The sequence below is a fragment of the Cyprinodon tularosa genome, unplaced genomic scaffold, assembly GCF_016077235.1.
Source record: "Cyprinodon tularosa strain WSP-4 unplaced genomic scaffold, ASM1607723v1 ctg739, whole genome shotgun sequence".
NCBI lineage: Eukaryota > Metazoa > Chordata > Actinopteri > Cyprinodontiformes > Cyprinodontidae > Cyprinodon > Cyprinodon tularosa.
In genome coordinates this window covers 25,968-49,936 of record NW_024039495.1, presented here as the reverse complement: position 1 = coordinate 49,936, position 23,969 = coordinate 25,968, and the positions used below count along the sequence as shown (strand labels likewise).

The window sequence follows — 23,969 nt, the reverse complement described above, 5'->3', positions numbered from 1 at the left end:
GGTTTTTTTTTGTTGTTGTTTTTTTTATTATTATCATTATTCAGTTTTTGTAGTTGCAACACCCAGACCTCACTGAGAAATAGTTGGACTAAAGATGTTCACGTTTTCATGTGAATAAAAGCACGATAATGCTCCTTGTTTGCACATTTCGTTTTAAAAATAGGACTAACAGAAAATGTCAAAGAGAACTACAAGTCCCACAGTTCTTCACGCGTGGTCGCCCTGGTAACGTTTGACGTCAGTCCTGATTTAGCTCGGCGCTGCTCTGGCCGTGTCTTGGACCGGTGTTATTGGGAGGAAACCCCGTTGACTTCTCTCATTCGGACAGGCTGGGAGTATCAGCTGCACCTTGGTACGCTGACATCTGCAAGAATCCAGGTAAAAGACAATAACGGCTTTAAAAAGCGTCTGCGCTTTAACACGTTTTAAACCTCACTTTTAGAAAACAGAGTAGATGAATAATTGACAGATAGAAGAAGCTCCATTGTGTGCGGGTTTTTAGGCAGGACTGGGTGTAGCGGGGACGCTCATCCAACTACAGAACAAAGGCTAGCTTAGCCTTTACCTTTACAGTCCGGGATGTGTCTAATGGCTGGGTTTTAATGTGAATATGAAAGGCGTATCAGTTAGATGTAGGCTTAAGTCCCACTAAGGACAATCATTAAACATGTTACCTGAAACTGTGCCGTAGATAAAAGGAAAATGAAGGCTTGCTGGAAACGGTATTGTTTCACCGAATCGTCTTCAGTCGATATATTACATTTATCCCGCAACTGTGAAGTTACACTTAAAAACACGCCCTCATTGATGGTAAAGTATTTTATTGTAAGCGATACGTTAGATATGAATGTAAAAAGCTGAGTAAATAGGACATTTCCGAGTGGGCAGTCAGTCGGGCCATACTTTATAAATTATTTTTAAATTAGCTGTAGAAATGGGATAAGTTTTCACGGTTATATCGTTTAAAAAAGCTGTCAAGCTTCTGTTTCAGGAAATAGTTGGCGCCATTCTAGAAACTAGTCGGTCACGCGGGCCTAGCTTCAGCGCTGCTGCCGTTCTTAAACCGGGCTTTTCACGCCCAGAATCTCCGATTTACGACTTAAGACCAGCCGCAGCTTTGCTTTGTGTTCTGTCAGGACATATCGCTTTATTTTCCCTTTTAAAGATTCAGACGAACTTTTGGTATTTTAGTTTCCGCCTGGGAGGCGAGCCACAGGTACAGGGATGGGTGTGGTGAGAGGAAAGGAGGGGGCCACATTCACTGCGAAGCCTCGCTGAACACACTGATTGCAACATTCTGCTTTTTCTGCTCCTTCAAAAGGGCTTTCAAGCATGAATGTTGGTCTTAGCTGTTTTTTTTTTTTGTTTTTTTGTTTTTTTTAAGAAATGGTCCATGGCAGAACAAGGTGAAATTTAAAAGTCCTCACAGCAGCCTTTCAAATATAAGTTTAGAAAAATACAGCTCTGTATGAATGTAGAAAAGTTGAACCAGCCTATTTAACACAAATAGCATAACTCTTCAGTGTTTTTTTTTTTTTTTTTTATTGATGCTGGTGAAGATTCTCAGTCATCCAGCTCATGGTCCTTCCAAAAAATAAAATGAAAAACAATCCACTGGACTTGGTTTCCAAGTTGGAAGATGTTTTGCCTCCCATCCAGGAAGCTTTTTCAATTCAAATGTCAGAAATATAGTTGACTTTGAGGTTTTATACAGTAAACCTCGAACCCAACACGATTTCTGACATTTGAATTGAAAAAGCTTCCTGGATGGGAAGCAAAACATCTTCAAATTTGGAAACAAAGTCCAGGGGATTGTTTTTAAAAATATATTTTAGTTAATATTTCACTACATTTTAAGGTGTTTTGAAAAAAGAAAGTTTACTAATTTAAAAAACTAGTAATGCAGCACCATTATTAGGCATGCAGAACTTTAAAGATTATAACTGCAATGAGATTTTTTCAAAATAATTTTACTCACCAGGAAAATCATCCATGCTTTTAAGTTGGAAACATTTTCCTAACCCTGTAACAACCAGGAAGTGAGCATCAGAGCAAATTTACTGTGCATTTGAACAAAATTGTTATCTCTAACATCTACCTCACCATGCTCTATAGTCATTTTCTTATCTAAAAGTGAGATTGGCTTCTACAAGTTGCTAAAAATTTCAAATCTACAACTGAACCCTCAAAGGCAGCTAAATGATGACGTGACGGCTTTTTTTCTTTCCATGTAGCGGTGGATGGCCAAGAAAATGGCAGTCGTCACAGGTACGCTGCCAGCCTGTTCGTGTTCAAACTGTTGCTCTTCTTGCCCACATCGTTAAGGAATTTAACGTTTCCCTCTGGTTGGAACATGGGGAGCATAATCTTTTAATAACCTATTACCAGGGAACCAGCTGTGAGACAGAATCTGGAGGTTTATTCATTTTTTTTATCAAGTTCTGCATTTTGCTCATATATTTGCTTTAATTTTAAAACTTGTGATGGTTCAACAATATAGAAATTTGGCTGCAAACCTGTGAGTTTTTTGTAAAATGGTGCTGATATGAATTATCTTGAGTAGTTCTTATTATTCATTTTAAGCCATTTAAAAACACCCACCCTTGAAAGTCCTTGAAATTTTATTAGAAAAAAAAGTTGTACATTTCACAAAAACTGTAATTGATTTTTGTTTGCTAAGCCATGGATTCTAGTGTTTCCTGTACACAGCTGATGTGCTTGTAACACGGCTGGCATCATTGCGTGCATTCTTCTTGTGGTTGAATTGCCAAATTACATTGAATTGGTCATCAATCTGACCCGTAATAGCCTGCCTGGAAAATTCTAATTTCAGGACATATGGCTTTCCAAGTGAGGCTTTCAAAGGATCCAAAATGATTACCCCTTTGCTTCCCCCTCGTTGGTTGGAGAACATTTTGAAGCTTTTAAAACATTTCTATGTATAGTAGAGATGAATTTCTACTCCCCTTTTAATAGTTCTAAATCCAACAATTTCTGTGCCTTTTTACTTTTCATTGAATTTACATACTACTAGGATTGTTTAGCCATGCTCAAAATTCCTTGTCCTGATTGGAATGTTTTTGAACTGGGAAACTTACCAGAACGATAACCTGATGTGCCATTTATGTAGTTACTGATAGCAGGAGGTCAATACTGCCACATGTGGCCTCCACAACCATTTCTGTGATGTTAACTGAGGTGTGGAAACCCTGATATCTGTATTCGGTTGCCTCGACATACCCTTAAATATGGACACCCCAATATATATATCCTAAGGTGCAAATTTTACACGATTGCTATTTTAATGAAGAAAATCAAAGATTTAAATATTATATTGATCATGACAGTTGGTGCGTTTTTGCTGTTCTCCAATATCGGTAGGAAAATTATGGTGGTTATTTTGCTCTGGACACAATCAAGCTACGGAGTGGATTTTGTTCCATTATTGTTACAAGCAAAGAATGTGCTTTGTAAATGGAAATTTGAGAGGGGGGGAAAATGCGATACAGATATAACATTTTTTAAAAGCATGTATAAAAAAAGGTTTAAAGAGATTCAGATTTCTTTTTTCAAATTAGATTTAAAAAAGCTTACATTTGAATTTAAATTTATACGTTTTTTTTTTTTTTTTTTTCAAATTGGTATTTTTAGAGGGTTTTGCGAATAGTATTTGTTTAAAAAAAAATCCCAGTTCACTTTAAGTTTGGTCCAAACGCATTGACCAATAGCATTGTTGCTAAACTCCATCCAAATCTCGGCCCTAGAAGTGAAGAGAACATGGACATTGGAACAAAATTTACTCATATCAGACTGCTCATGTTCTGATAACTGGCAGAAGGCCGTGCTACACTTCAATACATGTGTTTTAGTGTTTTTTTTTTTGTTTTTTTGTTTTTTTAATAATATCCTATTATTTTGCCATTGCTTGACTTTGTGCTCCATTTGTGCCCTAGTGAGCAGTCATGAGCGAATCATCTCAGAAGGAGCTGGTACAAAAGGCCAAGCTGGCCGAGCAGGCTGAACGTTACGATGACATGGCCGAGGCCATGAAAGCTGTGACGGAGGAGGGCGAGGAGCTGACCAACGAGGAGCGCAACCTGCTGTCGGTGGCCTACAAGAACGTGGTGGGCGCCCGTCGCTCGTCTTGGCGTGTGGTGTCCAGCATCGAGCAGAAAGCCGATTCGAGCGAAGGGAAACAAGCCCGGGTCAAAGAGTACCGGGAAAAAATCGAGAAAGAGCTGAAAGACATCTGTAACGACGTTCTGGTGAGTTTGGTTTTAGGGGTCTGCCTCTTCATACAACAAAAACATGAATAAACAATTATGTTTTTTTTAAAGGAAACAAAGTGCATGTATTTAGTTTACAACTTTAGTTATGATTCATGTTGGAATTAAACTTCCATATTCGGCTTCCCAAATCAGACCTTGACAAAAATGCTATAGAGGACAATTTAGGAAACAGATCTTAGAGAAGGAGTTGGCCCTCAGTATAAAAATACTGGTTGTTTAGAAAGCTCCTTTTTATTTGGGTTCTTTATGTTTGGACGCACATTTACAGAGTTCTGCTGTTTGTGACGTGGAAAAAGTACAAAGAGGGCTTGACTCATTAAACTGACCTGCAGAAAGCTGCTTTCAACCTGTTGTAACAAAGTTATGAAGTCATTTTAAATTTTTTTATGTGTTACTAATCTTTCACTTATAAAAGTGCTGCTTTAATGCCAAATAATTTGCTAGTAGTTTAAGTTGTTTACCTTCCTGATTATATAAACCTCTTTGCTGTCGTGTAGGGCCTGTGTTACTTGCTCTTCTTCACTCGGCATGTTATCTGCCCAACAATGACTCAAAGTCCTAATCCTATAATGACAAAAGCTGACCCATCAACATTGTGCATCACTAGCGCCTTATGGAGAGAGATGGGCTGTACTGGTTTAGGAAACTAGATCATTTTGAAGTAGTTTAATCTGGTCAGACTTAAATATTTATTCCTGTTCTCATTTTAACACTATAAGATGTGGTCAAAACAAAAGAGAAGAAAAGATATGAACCCGATGAATAAACAAAATACCTTTTTATAATGTTTGCTCTGATCCTAATGTTGTAAGAAAAAGAAAAGTAAACCAAAAAAAACTCTACTCTTAATGGGTGTGGCAACTTTTTTGTCCTCCAGGGCTCCCCCTACTGTTGCTAATTGGAACAACATTGTTTTAAAGAAATGGATTTTATATTTGGTACCAGTACTGGGTTTTTAAAAATGGATCATAGATGAACAGAGCAAACAAGAGGGTTAGTTTCAAACTTGATGCATATTTCTTTTCAGTTACTAAAACTGTTAAAGGGCTTCATTGTCTCATGCTTATCCCTTTTTTTTTACCTGAAGCGTTTAGGATCTCATAACATCCACTGAACTGTGTATTAATATAATCCTCTATTATTCAACTCGTTCAGACCTGGATGGGAGCAGCATAGGTTTAAGTAATTTTCTTTTTTTATAGGTAGGAAATTACTTTATAACCAAAGTAGTGTTATTCTTTTTTGTGTTAAATATATATTTATTTACTGTTGTCTTGGTGGTAGTTATTCAGAATCCAACGCTCACCATGCAGCGCTGGCTCTGCAGCCCCATACTGCTTTCACTGATCAATGCACCCTTCGATTCACACATTTCCTTTTTGAATGACATCAATTAGATTAGTCCTCATGGCCCAAATAAATTTGAAAAAGGCCACGTTGGACACTTTTCTGTGTTTTAAACTTTTATGTACTTATAAAGGTTTTCACATTTGTGCAGTAACTTGCACCATACCTACTTGCATGTAATGTTCTTTCGCTCTGCACTGCCATGGTGATATCCTGATTTTAGCTGTGCCCTTGCCAGTGGCCTAGTTCTACATTCACATCCCACTGGGCGTCCCTATCTTTCACATCGGTTTAGGAGCATTCAGCAAATGCATGATCCCATTAGCCATGTTTATCCTATTATTCTGCTGTTATGCAAATTAGCTCTTTTCTATAGAGTTTTACAATGGTAAAACTTAAAGGGTCCACATGTTTCTGTTGGTTTTGGGTTCATTAATTGTGAGCAAGTATTTTTATCCTGTCCAAGATATAAACCCAATTTCAATCAATTTGCTTCCCGAAGAGAAGGGTTTTCTTTGCGTTTTAGCAGCTAATTATTATTGCTCACACTGAGATCCACGGCTCCCCTTTGGCTTGCATCAGGTTAGCAACTTGCAGTTAATGAAGTGGTGCCTGCCAATGTGTCAGATCTGAGCTCTGACCTTCTTCCTCTACCTGGTTCCTCGCTACTTCTACTCACACAATGTTCCGCTTTTCCCCCCCATCCAAATGCCTTTATCATATACACATAAGTCAAACCCCTCTATGTCCTCTAAGACAGAGGTCTTAAACAGAGGGTCCTCTGTTGAGGTTCAGAGGTACTGCATGGAGGTTGCAAAAGTTATGGTTGATTTGCCTTTTTCTTTTTTTTTATTCCCCCCCCCCCCCCCGCCGCAATTTTTTTCCACTAATTAAAATGTCTTTAAATCCACATTGACATGAATTGTACACATTTTAGTAAACAGATGAATATGGGCAGAAGATGTCTTTCAGTCATCAATGCAAACATTCAGCGACACACAGGAGCTCTTTCAAGCTGTGCACTTCACGTTGTGCGTTTCATTCACAACACCTGTCCCATCAACCAGGAATCAGAATCAGAAATACTTTAATAATCGCAGGGAGAAATTACTTTCGTTACATTACTCCATCTGTAATAGAGTGACTATAGGATGATGCAACACAGTTTCATACAATATATATAATTAGGGGGTCCCCGCTAGCCTGGGTGCCAGTCAGAACTTAGTCCCGCCCACAAGGTTTGAGTTCGGGGAAGTTCGGTCTGGCTCTGCTCCATAGTAGCGCGAGTATTATCGCCCACTGTCAGGCGATCCAATCAAATTGTCAGGGCGGACTTTATACGATGATGGACAGATGATCAAGAGTAACGTAATCAACCACGTGACCAATGCGCGCTAGGGTGACAACAACAATGGCTGCCGCTGGAGAGTTTAGGTGAGTAGATTCTGCTATTAGGTCTGTTCTAGAAGATATCGACAGCAAATTAATTTTAAAAGAGGAACAGAGAAACGCGATCAAGTCTCATCTTCTTATTCTAGGCGTGAAACTGCACGCTTTGATTTTTGTTGACAACAACTATGCCTCGCTTAACATACGTCACGCACTCCGTTGCTCTTATTGGTTGTAGATCTATCCAATTGAGTGCAGAGGCATTTTTTTTCCTGGTTCGTTCGAAACACGCCCCATAATCACAGCTCTATGGAGCAGTATCAGACTCATATTCTGACTAGAATTGAGTCGGACTACGTCAGGCTAGGTCCCCGCTCCATCTCGCCATCAATTTGGGGGTCCTTGGCCTGGAAAACGTTGAAGATCCCTGCTCTGCTTTAAGATAACTGCTCAAATCTGTTCACTTGAACTGGTTTGAGAAGTAATAGCAAGTGAAAATGGTGAAGAATGATGCTAATGATTTTTTTTTTGGTTTTTTGCTTCTGTTTGTCGTCACAGGGTCTTTTGGACAAGTTCCTCATCCCCAAAGCAATGATCCCAGAAAGCAAAGTATTTTATTTGAAAATGAAAGGAGACTATTTCCGCTATCTGGCTGAGGTTGCAACAGGAGACGAGAAGACTGGTATGCCTCTCCTAATTTCTACCACATGTTACTGACAGAAGGAATGTCCAATTTGGGCTCATTCTGTCAGTCGTGGTCCTTTTTAACTTCTTATATATCAACTATATGCAGTTTTAAATGTACCAATATTGTTTTTGTTAAATTTAACCTTAATATGCTGAAAGTAAAAAGCTGTTGGGTTTAAGTTGTTTTATTTATTCATTGGCTTTGGCTTCTTGTTGTCTGGTCTAATGAGAGGTTTCTCCTCACTGGTTCGGCTTCCTGGAAATGTTGTTTTTTCTATTTATATATAGATGTGATTTTATACACACTTTTGCATTTAGACTATTTATTTTGTATAATAAAAAAAAAAAATAAATATATATATATATATAGATATATATATCTATATATATCTATATATCTATCTCATGAACCAAGGCTTCAAAGCAACAGCCAGTAAGACAGGAAGTTGAACTTAACATTACCGTAGAAACGACACTTCCCCTATGAAGGTCACTTTCATCAGCAATCAGAAAACTGTCACATTGGCCGTATTTGGTGTGAGGAGGGGATTTAATGGGCAGAAAGTAGTTATATTTCTGTCTGAATTATAGAATATCTCTGAGATCTATGCTGGTGAAGATTCTTTGGGATCCAGATCATAGTCATTCCAAAGAAAATGACTATCCAAAGTGGTGGACCCATTCGTCCGTTTCAATTTCCATGTTTTCCACGCCAAAACAAGGCTTTGATGGGATACTGTATAAAACCTGGAACTAAAACGCTATTTCTGACATTTTGAATTGGAAAAGCTTCCTGGATGGAAGAGAAACGTCTTCAAACTTGGAAACAAAGTCCAGTGGATTGTTTTGGAATCCCTGAGATCGAATCGTTCCTTTTTTCTTATTCCTATTAAGTAAATATACCTGCAGCCAGATTAAGTTATATAAAGTTTTCTTCATTCAAACTACAGACTTCAGACCTCTGATTCTCATCTTGGGCTTCAATTTCTTTGTTGTTTTTTTGAAGAATCTTTCAAATCATAGCGGTGTCTTTTACCCAACAGTCATCAATGCTGTTTAACTATAAATCCTCTAAAAGTTTTTCATCTGCTTTCTAGTTGGTACTTAGTAGGGCTGGGCGATAAATAGAATTCATTCAATTAATTCGTGTTTGTAAATTTTGCTAAATCGTAAAATCAAGGAAATCTCTTCCACATTTTTTTTTTTTTACTTGCGCGTTTGCGTTCCAAAGTGGTGGTCCCGTTCGTCCGCTTCAGTTTGCATGTTCTCTAAACAAATACGAGACTTTGATGGACTACTGTGTAAAGCCTCGAACTAATCGCTATTTTTGACATTTGAATTTGAAAAGTTTCCTGTTCCAAGTACTAGGGTAAAAAATAAAAACAAATTTTTTAAAGTCATCTTGGACGATTGCAATTTTTATCTATTTTAATTGAAGAATTAAAATCTACATGCATGCATTTTAAAATAGGTCTACTTAATTAAAAATATAATGTGCAAAGTAACACATATTTAGCCAACAATAAACGTATTGTAAAAATGTAAACTTAAATATTCATAACATAAATCTTCAAGTAAAAAATGCTCACCCAACAATAATTGTACTGATTTTTTTTTATCAGTAAAAAATGTACACCTATATATTCAGTTGAAGTGCAAGAAAGAAGAACTTAATTTGCTGAAATATGCAATTTATCAAACAGTCAATAACTTCTGTTGAGCCCAGTTCACGTTGATATAATGTCGTTAAACTCATAAACGACTTTATGCTCAGAAACCAGGTTGTCTGCGTTTGTCGCAGTTAACAGACATCTGATTTTAGATTTGTTTTATAAAACCAATTGATGAACTAAATGATAACCATGTTTAAGCTTACATGGTTGAGTGGGGCTTAGCTCAGTGAACTCAGATTTAGTTCATCATTACTATCCGATGGTTAAAATCTGAGACTCATTTCTCTCCTTTTTGTTTTCCAGGCATTATAGAGAATTCTAAGGAGGCGTACGGGAAGGCCTTTGAGATCAGCAAAGAGGAAATGTCACCCACACACCCGATACGCCTCGGTCTAGCCCTCAATTTCTCCGTCTTCTTCTATGAGATCCTCAATTCTCCTGAAGAGGCTTGCAGTCTAGCCAAACAGGTACCTCCATTCTCTGTAAAGCTGGGCATACACTGTGCGATTTTGTTTTTCAATCGTTGCATGCAACTACGACTCACACTGTACGACGAAAGCAGAGTTTTGTCGTACAGTGTGAGTTCACAGCTCATGATGTATGTGCAGCACGACGCTCTGATGCGATCTACCAGCTCACACCGTACGTCTAAAAACCACGTGGGACTCGGCTCTGCAGTTAGATGGCGATACTCAGACTCGTCTATCCGGAAGCCAAACGAGTAGAAGAGGAATATGAAGCTCACTAGAGTGAAAGCAGCTTTGTGCTGAAAGCCCTAAAAAGAAAAGGCAACGACGTATTTGGACAAAGACATGGCTGACCAAACATGGCTGCTACGCTCTGTCAATTTTACAGAGAGAACTCTATTTCACTCGCACCCCCGCCATGCTTCTGTGTTTTCATTTGAGAGGCAGAAGCAGAATCCTTTGTTTGCGCACTGAGCCATTTTTGCCCACAACGATTGGGAACAAATCAAACTTGTTTGATTTTCTCCCGATTTCTGATCGGGAGGTGGTCGTGAGAGGCTGATCACCCCTCGTTACCCCCTGTACACAACGCAACGCACGATCAGGCTGAACGTCGGCAAAATCCCCTCGAATGGGGGCGAAAAATGGCCCGGTGTAAGCCCGACTTAAGGCAGCTCCTAAGCAACCTGGTTGGATTCAGAGGTGGGGATTAGTTTTCTCTGAAGGCCTCTAAAGATATTCTCTATTTTCTTCTCTAGGCTTTTGATGATGCCATCGCTGAACTCGACACACTGAGCGAAGATTCGTACAAAGACAGCACACTAATCATGCAGCTATTGAGGGACAACTTGACGGTGAGTGAAACCTTCAGCCATCTTTTTTTTTTTTAATCTATTACAGAAGATGGGATTAGTTGTTGAGTGATTCTAAGATTGGATTGTTGTCTTTTCACTCAGCTGTGGACTTCTGACAGCGCGGCTGAGAACGAGGAGCCCGAGGAGCCCAAAGAATGAGCCTCACCCCCCCCCCTCCCTGTCATCCCGTCTGCCTGACATCGTCCAAAGTCCTCTTTTGGTTTTGTTTTTGATCAGCACTTTGACCACCTCATTCATGACATCCAGCTCAATCCTTTTCTTTCTCCATCCATGTCTCTGCTCATCTCACTCTACTGGGTTTGCTGTTTTTCTGCAGTAACTGCAAACAAACAGCGGGGGCGTTACAGTGTTGATGGGAAGGTTCATGTCTGTTTGTATTTCTTGCTGACCTTTTCTGGGTTAAATCAAGCTTTTTTTTTTTTTAGGTATTCTATTCTTGAGACGTGCAGCGAGTGGTTTTTAACACCAACAATGAATTCAGCGTGCGTGTATCCTACTCTATAAAGGGGCTGTTTGTAAGCAGCACCGTTACGACCAATCAAACAGAAGCTGCCTGCTCACACCTGACTTGGCAGAAGAGGAATTGCAGCGAAGGTAGACTCAGTGGTGACATAATGGGGAGCGCTGGTGATGAAGGGCCAGATTTTACACAGGTTACATTCCATATAATGTCGGTTATCAACCATCTACTGTCCTTTTTGTTTTTTTGTTGGGGGGGGCTGTTTTTGTACGTCTATGTATTCATTACGAGGTTTAGAACATTTAAAAAGACAAGAGCACAAGCTTGTACTGTTGCTGTTTTTTATGAGCACCTCAGTAAGTATGAAAATCCCACTTTTTATATAATTAAAAGGTCTTTGAAAATGAGTTTCTTGTTTTCAAAAATTGCATAAATCTGATTAAAGGCTAGTCTGGAGAAGTCAGGCTGTTGTTGGATGGTTAGCTTTGTCTGTCTTTGGATTTTTTTTGTACTGACCACTTGAGCATAACTGTTTTTTGGGGTAATGCATAATTACATTTAAGTGAAATAAACCATTTAAAAGGTTCAACTTGTCCTTTTTTTTTTTCCTTAGAAGTATCTCAGTCCTTCTAGTACCACTCGTTCAGACTTGAAAGTTGGGTTATCAAGCATAAACTTGGTAATCTTTTAAAGCACAATTGTCTGCAAGAAAAAATTTTACAGTTTTTATAAGACCAAAGATTATTAGATTAAGTTTTGATGCTAAAATATTCTCTTCCCGTCTTCATTAGTAACTGAGACCATTTAAATGCATGACTCCCAGCCTGTTGCCGTAAAACATGAAAACGTTCACTTGTCGGCTGTAGTATACTTCTAAAATAGTTTTTGCGCCGCAGGGAAGTCTACTTAACTGTAGCTTGGGTGTGGTTCCCACTCCCACAGCAGATTCCACGCAGGAATCCTGTCTGCTCTGTACTTTTATGTCAGAATGCACCATTTAACCTGCTAATGTCTGTGTCCCTTTACAGCCAGTCAACTCTTCACTCTTAGTTAAAATGAATGAATTTTTATTTAGACAGTTAAACAAAATAGGATTTACATAGTTTAAAGTTTTTTTTGTTTGTTTTTTTAAAGAATTCAAGTTGTATAGAACAGGAGGGGTGTTTGTTGTGATTTAGCACCCCCTAGAGGTTTATGATAGTATTACAGGGGGGGGGGTTACATCCTTTCTACCTTTAGAAGTGGGGAAAAGCATTGACCATAAGATAACTAGACCTGGATAATCAGATGGTTGGCTGATGGGAAAATGGATGCTATGGGGGGGGGGGGGGGGGGGGGGGGGGGGGGGGTGAGGGGATATAATGTCCATAGGGATATCGGGGTTAAAAAGTTCCCTAAGCGCGGTTTGAAGTCGGTATGGAAGGATTTGTATCATAAAGCTTGTAACTCGTACAGGTGCACAAATTAGATTTTTTAATCTAAGATGTATGTTGGCAGAGATCCTTCTTATTCATTAGAATACATGATTGAGTGTGGCTTGAGTCCCAGTGCAATAGATATATAAATGCACATCTATATAAATAACCTGTGCAATAACCAATATATATATATATATACAATATACAGTCATGGCCAAAAGTTTTGAGAATGTTTCAAATGTTAATATTTACAAAGTCTAACACATGCAGTCATCATTGCACTGCACAAAAATGGCCTAACAGGAAAGAGAATCGCAGCTAGAAAGATTGCACCTCAGTCAACAATCTATTACATCATAAAGAACTTCAAGGAGAGGTTCCATTGTTTCCAAAAAGGCTCCAGGGCGCCCAAGGAAGACCAACAAGTGCCAGGACCGTCTCTTAAAAGTGTTTCAGCTGCGGGATCGGGCTACCAGCAGTGCAGAGCTTGCTCAGGAATGGCAGCAGGCAGGTGTGAGTGCATCTGCATGCACTGTGAGGCGGAGACTCTTGGAGCAAGGCCGTGAACCATTCATGTGTGGGGTTGCTTCTCATCCAAGGGAGTCTGCTCTCTCACAGTCTTACCTAAAAACACAGCCATGAATAAAGTTGAATGTCCTCTGAGAGCAACTTCTACCAACTGTCCAAGAGCAGTTTGGTGATGAACAATGCCTTTTCCAGCATGATGGAGCACCTTGCCATAAAGCAAAGGTGATATCTAACTGGCTCAGGGAACAAAACATAGAGATTTTGGGTCCATGGCCTGGAAACTCCCCTGATCTTAATCCCATTGAAAACTTGTGGTCAATCATCAAGAGACGGGTGGACAAACGAAAACTGACAAAATGCAAGCATTGATTGTGCAGAATGAACTGCTATCAGTCAGGATTTGGTCCAGAAGTTGATTGAGAGCATGCCAGGGAGAGCTGCAGAGGTCCTGAAGAAGAGGGGTCAACACGGCAAATATTGACTTGCTGCATTAACTCATTCTGTCATTAAAAGCTTTTGTTACTCATATGATTGTAATTGCATTTCTGTATGTGACGATCTGACATACACACATGAAAACCAGAGGGCAGCAGATCATGTGAAAATATATTTGTGTCATTCTCAATACTTTTGGCCATGACTGTATATATAATATATATATTTCTTCCTTTGGCACCATAATCTTATGTAAATCAATTTTCAATGTTTTATTAGCCAAAAGAAAATGATTCTGATAAACAGAAATAAAGGTTTGAAAGTGTGTTATCGACATAAACCGTGTTTTATTCAAACACGTCCTCGGGTGGTAGACCATGACTGAGTCGCTGTAGTAAAGGGGAAGCATTAACATGACCTGAATTTAATACATCATTGATTTGCTGTACTATGTCTGATACAGAGCAGCAGAGAGAACATTTATAAGGTCATTTTCTCCCAGACACTAACCTGTTGGTGCTCTTTATAGAAATGTTCATTGTGCCCAGGACAAATTATGAAGCAGTTTAGAGGCTCAGAGTTTGGTTCATAAATGGATCCATACCTTTTTTTTTTTTTTTTTTACGCATAAAATCTGTAAAACATTTATTTTTCTTGCTCTTTTATTGTCATTACACTGTCACATGTACAGAGCAAAGAAATTCAGTCTCTGCATTTAACCCGTCCCCTTGGGGAGCAGTGTGGGGTTAAGGGTCCTTGCTCAGGGACCCAGAATGGCAGTCTGTGCGAGTGGGGCTCAAACTCTATGCCCAAACCACTAAACAGCCACTACATTTAAAAATCAGGTATCGATGCTGATTTATTTAAGTGGCCGCTGAAAGTTTTGAAATGTTTAAGAAAATACTGTCTGCAACTGCAGTGGAGGTTGGTTGTTCATATAAGCTGCCAGGATTTGCAGTATTAAAGATGGATTAGTGGAGTGCAGTCATGGGAAGAAGAGCACACACACCCCTTCAAGCCCTTTGTGTCACAGCATGATAAAAAATTTCAATATTTTAAAACGGACAATACTCAAAGAAACTGCAGATCTCTAAAGACCATAGTTATGTAAAAGACTTAGATATATTTTGTTGTCATCTTGTATATACAGAGTGTATACAAAACGAGTGTATAGTACAGCTTTTCAGCCAGTAAATGAACATTTCTATTCCATAAAATGCAGCAAAAGGTCAAGAAAATTAGAAAACTAAATAAAACTGGCTTTTGAAAAAAGCTGCTAGAAGATAATTTACAAAGAACATTGCTGGTCTTTAGTTTTACAAAGCGGAATATCAAAGTTTTCTTAGAAATGAGTAACAGATCAGCTCAGACCCGTTCTACATGTAGGGGAGCGACATTTACCGCTTAAGTCACAGCTGTTATGTTTCATCCTTTCTGTTATGTCCACACATTTCTAGACTCAATGCTTTTGGTCACATTTCCTGATAATAATAACTGAACTTTATTGATCTCACATTGGAGAAATTTACCTTTGCATTTAACCCATCGCCTTGGGGAGCAGTGGACTGCCATCGTGCGGCGCCCGGGGGAGCAGTGTGGGGTATATTCACTTTACTAAAAATGATTCAGAGCGCAGAAATATTTAAACCAACACAACATAAACAAGAGGAGAAAACTTTTTTAAATTTAAGGTTCTTTCTCAGAGAGCCAGAGTGGCAGTCTGTGGGAATGGGACTCGAGCTCAGAACCTAAGGATTAGGGGTGTAAATTAAACCCATCATGGTGATCCGATTCAGAATCAATTCCCTGACCAAACAATTCAATTATTTTCGATACTCAAGAATACACCACGATACGATTCATTAATTGGTTACATTTTTTTTTACCTTAAAGGCTAGACTATGTTTCAGATTTGAAATAAATAAATTAAAGCTGTAATATTGGTTTTCATTTTATTTGAAAAACAACAGCAAATAACAAAACTAGCAAAGTTGTAGTCCACCTATGCCTATGAAAACCTCTGAAAAATAATAATGCATCTGTGTTATACGATTCTTAAAGGCCTTGCATCAAAAAATACTTCAATGGGTGCATAAGTTTACCACCAGCTTAGGTAACAAAAATAGGCCTACAGTCATGGCCAAAAGTTTTGAGAATGATTTAAATGTTAATATTTACAAAGTCTACTGCTTCACTTTTTATAACAGCAATTTGCTTATATTCCAGAATGTTATAAAGAGTGATCAGCGTAACAGCAATTAATTGCAAAGTCAGTATTTGCCTAGAAAATGAGCTTTATTCCCCAAAACACATTTCAACATCATTGCAGCCCTGCCTTAAAAGGACCAGCTAACATTGTTTCAGTGATTGCTCCGTTAACACAGGTGTGGGTGGTGATGACAGGGCTGGAGATCAATCTGTCATGATAGAGTAAGAATGACACCACTGGACACTTTAAAAAGAGGCTGGTGCTTGGCATCATTGTTTCTCTTCTGTGAACCATTGTTATCTCTAAAGAAACACGTGCAGTCATCATTGCACTGCACAAAAATGGCCGAACAGGAAAGAGAATCACAGCTAGAAAGATTGCACCTCAGTCAACAATCTATGGCATCATCAAGGACTTCAAGGAGAGGTTCCATTGTTACCAAAAAGGCTCCAGGGCGCCCAGGAAAGACCAACAAGTGCCAGGACCGTCTCTTAAGTGTTTCAGCTGCGGGATCGGGCTACCAGCAGTGCAGAGCTTGCTCAGGAATGGCAGCAGGCAGGTGTGAGTGCATCTGTGAGGTGGAGACTCTTGGAGAAAGGCCTGGTCTCAAGGAGGGCAGCAAAGAAGTCACTTCTCTCCAGGATAAACATCAGGGACAGACTGATATTCTGCAAACGGTACAGGGAGTGGACTGCTGAGGACTGGGGTAAAGTCATTTTCTCTGATCAATCCCCTTTCCCATTGTTTGTTGTTTGGGACATCTGGAAAACAGCTTGGTTTGGAGAAGACGAAGTGAGCGCTACCACCAGTCTTGTCTCATGCCAACTGTAAAGCATCCTCTAACCATTCATGTGTGAGGTTGCTTCTCAGCCAAGGGATTTGGTTCTCTCACAGTCTTACCTAGAAACACAGCCATGAATAAAGAATGGTACCAGAATGTCCTCCGAAAGCAACTTCTCCCAACCGTCCAAAAGCATTTTGGTGATGAACAATGCCTTTTCCAGCATGATGGAGCACCTTGCCATAAAGCAAAGGTGATATCTAACTGGCTCAGGGAACAAAACATAGAGATGTTGGGTCCATGGCCTGGAAACTCCCCTGTTCTTAATCCCATTGAAAACTTGTGGTCAATCATCAAGAGACGGGTGGACAAATGAAAACCTAGGAATTCTGACAAAATGCAAGCATTGATTATGCAAGAATGGACTGCTATCAGTCAGGATTTGGTCCAGAAGTTGATTGAGAGCATGCCAGGGAGAGCTGCAGAGGTCCTGAAGAAGAGGGGTCAACACGGCAAATATTGACTTGCTGCATTAACTCATTCTGTCATTAAAAGCTTTTGTTACTCATAATATGATTGTAATTGTATTTCTGTATGTGATGATCTGACACACACACATGAAAACCAGATGGCAGCAGATCATGTGAAAATATATTTGTGTCATTCTCAATACTTTTGACTATGACTGTATACTAAACCGCAGCACGGGAGTAGACTGGAGGGGAAAACATCGTGAATCGATAGTCTTTTTGAAATGTCCATGCATTGGATCGTCAGCTGTTGGATCGATGCATCGATACAAAACCCTTATTATTTACACCCTACTGAGGATTCCAAGCTATATGCCCTAACCACTAAGTCACAACCTTTTGTAATGATTTGATCTGATTCTGAAGAAGTAGAGAGACCGGCTGAAAACCGCTTTTAACAAGCCTGAAAATGTCAACAGCACCACAGACTCTTCCCTCTATGCCAGCTGCATTACTATAACAGGCTTAATATTACAAGACAAGTTCATATATTCTAAATTACAAATTAGTAACTATAGACTAAAACTCGTTTTTTACGTCTTGCCTTGGCTATAGTTCTAATTTTCTGAAAAACTTAATTTCCGTTTTTTCAAGGACTGGAAGCTCACATTTAATTAAAGTTCTTTACAACGAAACACATTGTTGTCCTCTTAAGAGCTAAAATATCGCGAGAGCACATGACGTTACCCATAGTTAGTGCACGCGCCGGTGTTTCGACTGGAACCTGGAAACAGCCTCCGCCGTCCTTCCTTTCATTCTTGTAATCCGTCTGCGTAGGGTGTGCTCCGGAGCTAGCCTCGGCACACATTTTATTATTATGAAACAAACCAAAAGCTAGTGACCACCCGCAGACATATTTTTATAAGAAAACCTTAAATCGGTGAAGCAGGATTCGATTTGCCAACGAAGCAACGCGAAGAAGACGCTACCTTCGGAAAAAAGGAACGAAAGACGGAACGGTGTTAGCAGGCTAGGCTAATAGCGTCATTGTTGAAAGCGCTGCTAATTAACGTTAGCCTTATTGCTTTTCTCATTTAAACAAGTTTAACTTCCTGGCATTGTAATTGTCACGGTTTATGTTTGATTTTGTCGATAGTGTAACACTCTGTTGTTTTGAAGGAGCTGATATTCTTAAATTTGATCATTTAAGGCCACGTCGAGTAGGCCGCGCTCCGACATCTTGCTGTTCGTGCTACATAGCCCACGTTATTAGCAGTTAGCCTTATCGTGGCTCTGGTCTTTAGAGTTTGCCAAATTAAGAGAACGGAACGCTATTTAAAATCACCTGAAAGCCACCTTTCTGCATTGGAATTAAACATTTATCGGATTGATTGAAAACAAACCGACATGAATCCCAGCGCGCCTAGCTACCCTATGGCCTCCCTCTACGTGGGGGACCTGCATCCAGACGTTACCGAGGCCATGCTTTACGAGAAGTTCAGCCCAGCCGGACCCATCCTCTCCATCAGGGTGTGCAGAGATATGATCACCCGCCGCTCTCTGGGATATGCATACGTTAACTTCCAACAGCCCGCCGATGGTAAGCGAACCTTAAAATAATGTAACGACATAGTTTAATCCGACTGTTTTTCAAATTCATCTCAGCCCAGGGTGACCAGATTTTTTATTATTATAATTTATTGGGTGGTTAGCACGTAAAGCCATAATTCTAGAAAGGCTTGAAATTGAATAAAATTAGTGTGCCTCATCAGGCTAAAGTAGTAGAACAAGTTGACATAGATTTGGAGTCAGTGGGTCACATGACCTGGAAGCTATTGAAGAAAAGGCACAACTTTTGTCTTTAAAAATCGAAAATGGCTTAAAATTGCATAAAAGCACGTGTGCATTACGTATGTTATCTATTGGCATGATTTTATATTACCCCCACCCCCTCCCAAAAAATGTCCTCCTTATCAGAAACCCAAATCTGGTCACCCTAATTCAGCCTCACATTTTCAGTTACTTGGGTGATTATCAGTAAATGTGTACTACTTATACCTTCTTATTTCCATGATTTATTGTTTATAGCTGAACGAGCTTTGGACACCATGAACTTCGATGTAATTAAGGGCAGACCTCTCCGCATCATGTGGTCTCAGCGTGACCCCTCATTGAGGAAGAGCGGGGTGGGAAACATCTTCATCAAAAACTTGGACAAGTCTATTGACAACAAGGCCCTTTACGACACCTTCTCTGCGTTTGGAAACATCCTGTCCTGCAAGGTAAACCTCAACGCGTCCGGACTGCGTGTGGCTGTGGTTCATGTGGACTCACTGCATGAGTTAAAGAGATCTCAAGAGGGTTGAAAGTTGAATTAAAAATGCTTGACATGCATGGTGTGTTTAGATGTTTCTAACTCCCTTAAATCTGCCCTTTCTAAGGTGGTTTGTGATGAAAATGGCTCAAAGGGTTACGGTTTTGTGCACTTTGAGACCCACGAGGCAGCTGAGCGAGCCATTGAGAAAATGAACGGCATGTTGCTCAATGACAGAAAAGTGTAAGTGGTGGAGATTTACATTTGTTCTACAAATGTTTAAAAGACATTTAACAAAGTATGTTTAGCCTAACTTCAGTGTTATCTGTGTTTGCCTGCTTCCTGATTTAGATGCATTTGCAACCAGTTTTCATTGAATTGTTCTAGAATGAATGTTTGGGGTTCTGATGGGAATATCTTTTTGAATCTAGATTAATATTGCAACCTGGTTGAAATCCCATTAGTGCTGTCCTTCTGTCAGAATAGCATACCCTGTCAGACCAGCATACCCATAGTCAATATGAATGTGCAAGAGGTCAGATTTGCGCATTTCCCTTTAGTTTTGTACGAAAAATGGACTTTAAACCACCTCAATGTGCGTGTATCCCTTCAGTCATCTACAAAAAAAATTTAAGGTGAGATTGCAATATGCTTAAAAAAACAAACAAAAAAACACCAAAAAGTAAGTAGTTTAAAGACTATTTTTGTACAAAACTAAAGGGATAAACAGAGGGGATAAATTGATATTGACTATTGGTGTGCTCATCTGACAGAACAGCGTCTAAATTAATAAAAAAAGGTTATATCTTGATGTGCGACTGAGATGTTGGCTTGAACAGCTGAAGCATACTTTGCTTTTACAGGATCTCTTAGATTAGCTGTACCATTAAGCTCCTATAGCTGTCAGTTTTGAATACAGCATCACTTTGCTAATATGCTTTTTATGGTTCATTAGGTTTGTCGGCCGCTTCAAGTCACGCAAAGAGAGGGAGGCTGAGCTTGGGGCACGAGCCCGAGAGTTTACCAATGTTTACATCAAAAACTTTGGGGAAGACATGGATGACGAGAAGCTGAAGGAGTTATTTAGCAAATATGGTGAGATGTCAAGATTTCAGATGCACATTGTATAAAAGTCACCAACCGACAAGTGCAAAGCGCCTGGATAGACGTGTTGATTAGCCTGCCTGTTTTGAAGGTCCTGCTCTCAGTATCAGGGTGATGACAGACGAGAGCGGCAAATCCAAGGGATTTGGTTTCGTCAGCTTCGAGAGACACGAAGACGCACAGAAGGTTAATGGAGTTTCCTTTCAAGCATTTTTCTTTATCTCATCTTTTTCTGAACTTATCTGACTTTCTCTACTTTTCTGCTCCGGCTCCGTAGGCTGTAGATGACATGAATGGCAAAGAGCTGAATGGCCGACAGGTGTACGTGGGCCGCGCTCAGAAGAAGGGGGAGCGTCAGAATGAGCTCAAACGTAAATTTGAGCAGATGAAACAAGATCGCATGACCAGATATCAGGTTTGTCTGACTTCCTCTTGACAATTAGACTCCACTCATCATAAGTTCAGTTAAATCCAGTTAGTATATTATGTCCACCTAACCTCAACATTATTTTCAGGGATAAAGCTTTAAAGGACTGATAATGTGTTAGAAGGTTTATATAACTTTATGAGGCTAAAAAGTAAATGTGGGATGATTCTCGTCTCTCCATTATTGTGAATTAATTGACTGAAAAAGATTCAGGTCTGCTTGAGATGCTGATTGGGTGATTGTCATCCATCATTTGTGCTGAAATGGTTTCTTTCCTAAAGGGGATCACTATGTCTGTTTTATTTGTAGTTGACTTATTACTGGGTGTGCATCTTCTAAAATGAAACCGTGCACAGCAGCCTTTCAGGAAGCATACAGAGAGATAAGAAGAGGTTAATCATTCACAGAATGATGCAGGTGTGCATGCTGAACCCGGCTATGGTCTGAATTGTAAACTATCTTCAGAGGTTTAATGGCTTAAAGATTCAGGGTCTATTTTATTAATTATTATAGGGTTTCCGCGGGTCATTAAGTCAAAATTTTTATTATTTTTTGCATTAAAATTCATTAAATGTGATTATTGTTGCGTTTAAAATCCTTTATTAAAAAACAACACATTTATAAAAACAATTTAGTCAGATATATCAGATATAATTTACGGAATCAGATATAACTGGTTAATATGACTGTATGATCTGGTGAATTGTAAAGTGCCTTGAAATGACGTGTGGTGTGAATTGGAGCTACAGAAATAAACTGAATTGAATTCTGCGTCAAGGCGTATGTTTGGAAAAGCTAGAGAATAGGAAAATGATAATTTCAACAAGAGTGGGAAAACATAAACACTTAAATAATAATTCCTCATTCTTAGTAAGGAAAGTCATAATTGTTTTTATTTTACCAGGGTGTCAATCTGTATGTTAAAAACCTGGACGACGGCCTGGATGATGAGCGTCTGCGCAAAGAGTTCTCTCCATTCGGAACCATCACAAGTGCAAAGGTAAAAGTGATCCTTTGAATATACGAAGAATACATTTAGTGTAATCAGTTGGTTGTCTGGAAATGTAACGAATCGATCCTCTCCTCCTCCGCAGGTGATGATGGAGGGCGGCCGCAGTAAAGGCTTTGGCTTCGTGTGCTTCTCTTCCCCAGAAGAGGCGACTAAAGCTGTGACGGAGATGAATGGGCGCATTGTGGCCACTAAGCCGCTGTATGTTGCTCTGGCTCAGCGAAAGGAAGAGCGTCAGGCCCATCTAACCAACCAGTATATGCAGAGGATGGCTACGGTTCGCGCTGTGCCCAACCCCGTCCTCAACCCCTACCAACCTGCTCCACCTTCAGGCTACTTCATGGCAGCTATTCCACAGGTGACCCTCCAACCAGCTGACTCGCTTTAAACTTCCTGTTGGTGATTTCCTTTGGTTTTTGTGACTAACACACGGTTGGTCTCGTGTTCAGGCTCAGAACCGTGCTGCGTATTACTCTGCCAACCAGTTGGCCCAGCTTCGTCCCGGTCCTCGCTGGGCCACCCAGGGAGTGCGTCCTCAGCGTAAGTGTTCTCCCACAATATTCAAGCTTCTAAAGATCGGAGTGTTTGTGTATTAAATGTGTATCATTCTGGTGTTTTCACCAGACTTCCAAAACATGCCCAACGCCATGCGTGCGTCGGCACCAAGGCCGCAGACCTTCAACACCATTCGTGCTACCACTACCACCAACACCCAGGTCCCACGCATGATGGCCTCCCAGCGCATGCGTAAGTCTTTCCGATTAGCTCATCCTAATAAAGGTGTCCCTATCCGGTAACTGGCTCATCATTTCAGCTTTTTTATTTTTTTTTAACTAAGCGACTGGTTCTGTTCCTCCCCGTAGCGACCCAGGCTCTTGGCCAGCGTCCTGCCGGTGCCTCGGCCACTGCAGCCCCAGTCCGTCCCATGCCAGGGTACAAATACGCTGCTGGTGTGCGCAATCCTCAGCAGCACATGGCCTCCCAGCCTCCAGTCTCCATGCAGCAAGTAAGATCAACCCTGCCTCGCTTTCCATCCAACATCAGTGCTTTTTAATTTGATTGTGTTTGTACACCAGCTGGAGTTCTGATGTCCTTGTTTCTGCTTTAGCCCGCTGTCCATGTCCAAGGCCAGGAGCCGCTGACTGCCTCCATGCTGGCGGCTGCCCCGCCTCAGGAACAGAAGCAGATGCTGGGTGAGTTAGCCATCCATTAACCAATGATGTCACTCATCGTTTGGTTTGATTCTCTTTATAAGACGGCCGGCTTCTTCCTTCCATAGGTGAGCGTCTGTTCCCCCTCATCCAGAATATGCATCCCAGCCTGGCTGGTAAGATCACTGGCATGCTTCTGGAGATCGACAATTCTGAGCTTCTTCACATGCTTGAATCTCCCGAGTCCCTGCGCTCCAAGGTTTGACTATTTAGTTTCAACATCTGGATGCTGTCGTTTAAAAATCAGTTTCTCCTCATTTGGTAGACATTTTTCATTTGTTTCACTAAATGTTTTGTTTTCAGGTGGATGAGGCTGTTGCTGTGCTGCAGGCCCACCAGGCCAAAGAGGCTGCTCAGAAGTCCACCACACCTGCTGGTGTTCCTAGCGTCTAAGGTGTTCACGAGCGATCGATCGAAAGCACGACTTTAAGAGCAGTTTCATTCTTAGCATCATCTTAAATCCTTTGCTTCTAATTATTTATACTGTTGTTCTTTTGTCTTGCAGCTCGAGCTTTTTGAAACCTGCTTCACCGATGGAAAAAGAGAAAAAAAACTTAAACATCGAAAAACCTAAAACTCAGAAAACATTGCAAAATGATAAATTATTTCTTTAAAAAAAATACAAAAACGATTGAATCTGCCAGGTCTAGAGATGGTTTGACTAGACCTTGATCATAAAGAAAAAATTAGTTTAAAAAAAATAGCAAAATAGATAAAAATTGAAAATTGTTATAAAATTGAATGCATTCCTCTGTTTTATGTCATTTTACTGTCAGTGCTCAACTTGTCAGCAATATCAGGAAAGTGATTGCTGAGCATTTTGGGGCAATTAGTATTGCAACCTACTGGCTATAATAAAACGTCATTCAAAAATAT

At 40.0% G+C, this 23,969-nt stretch overlaps 2 protein-coding genes across 2 annotated transcripts; both read left to right on the top strand.

The window, feature by feature from the left end:
- Positions 1–219: 219 nt before the first annotated feature.
- Positions 220–11,773, top strand: LOC119773008 (14-3-3 protein zeta/delta-like). The gene is made up of 6 exons (XM_038269784.1): positions 220–378; positions 3,954–4,265; positions 7,584–7,707; positions 9,689–9,852; positions 10,611–10,706; positions 10,809–11,773. The coding sequence occupies exons 2-6, from the start codon at positions 3,963–3,965 to the stop codon at positions 10,863–10,865; spliced, it is 744 nt and encodes a 247-aa protein (XP_038125712.1). The 5' UTR covers positions 220–378; positions 3,954–3,962; the 3' UTR covers positions 10,866–11,773.
- A 6,057-nt stretch (positions 11,774–17,830) lies between these two features.
- Positions 17,831–23,966, top strand: LOC119773007 (polyadenylate-binding protein 1A). The gene is made up of 15 exons (XM_038269783.1): positions 17,831–18,628; positions 19,117–19,310; positions 19,470–19,585; positions 20,298–20,437; positions 20,538–20,632; positions 20,724–20,861; positions 21,778–21,873; positions 21,968–22,240; positions 22,332–22,422; positions 22,507–22,629; positions 22,746–22,888; positions 22,991–23,075; positions 23,162–23,292; positions 23,397–23,487; positions 23,599–23,966. The coding sequence occupies exons 1-14, from the start codon at positions 18,436–18,438 to the stop codon at positions 23,484–23,486; spliced, it is 1,908 nt and encodes a 635-aa protein (XP_038125711.1). The 5' UTR covers positions 17,831–18,435; the 3' UTR covers position 23,487; positions 23,599–23,966.
- The last annotated feature ends 3 nt before the right edge of the window (positions 23,967–23,969 follow it).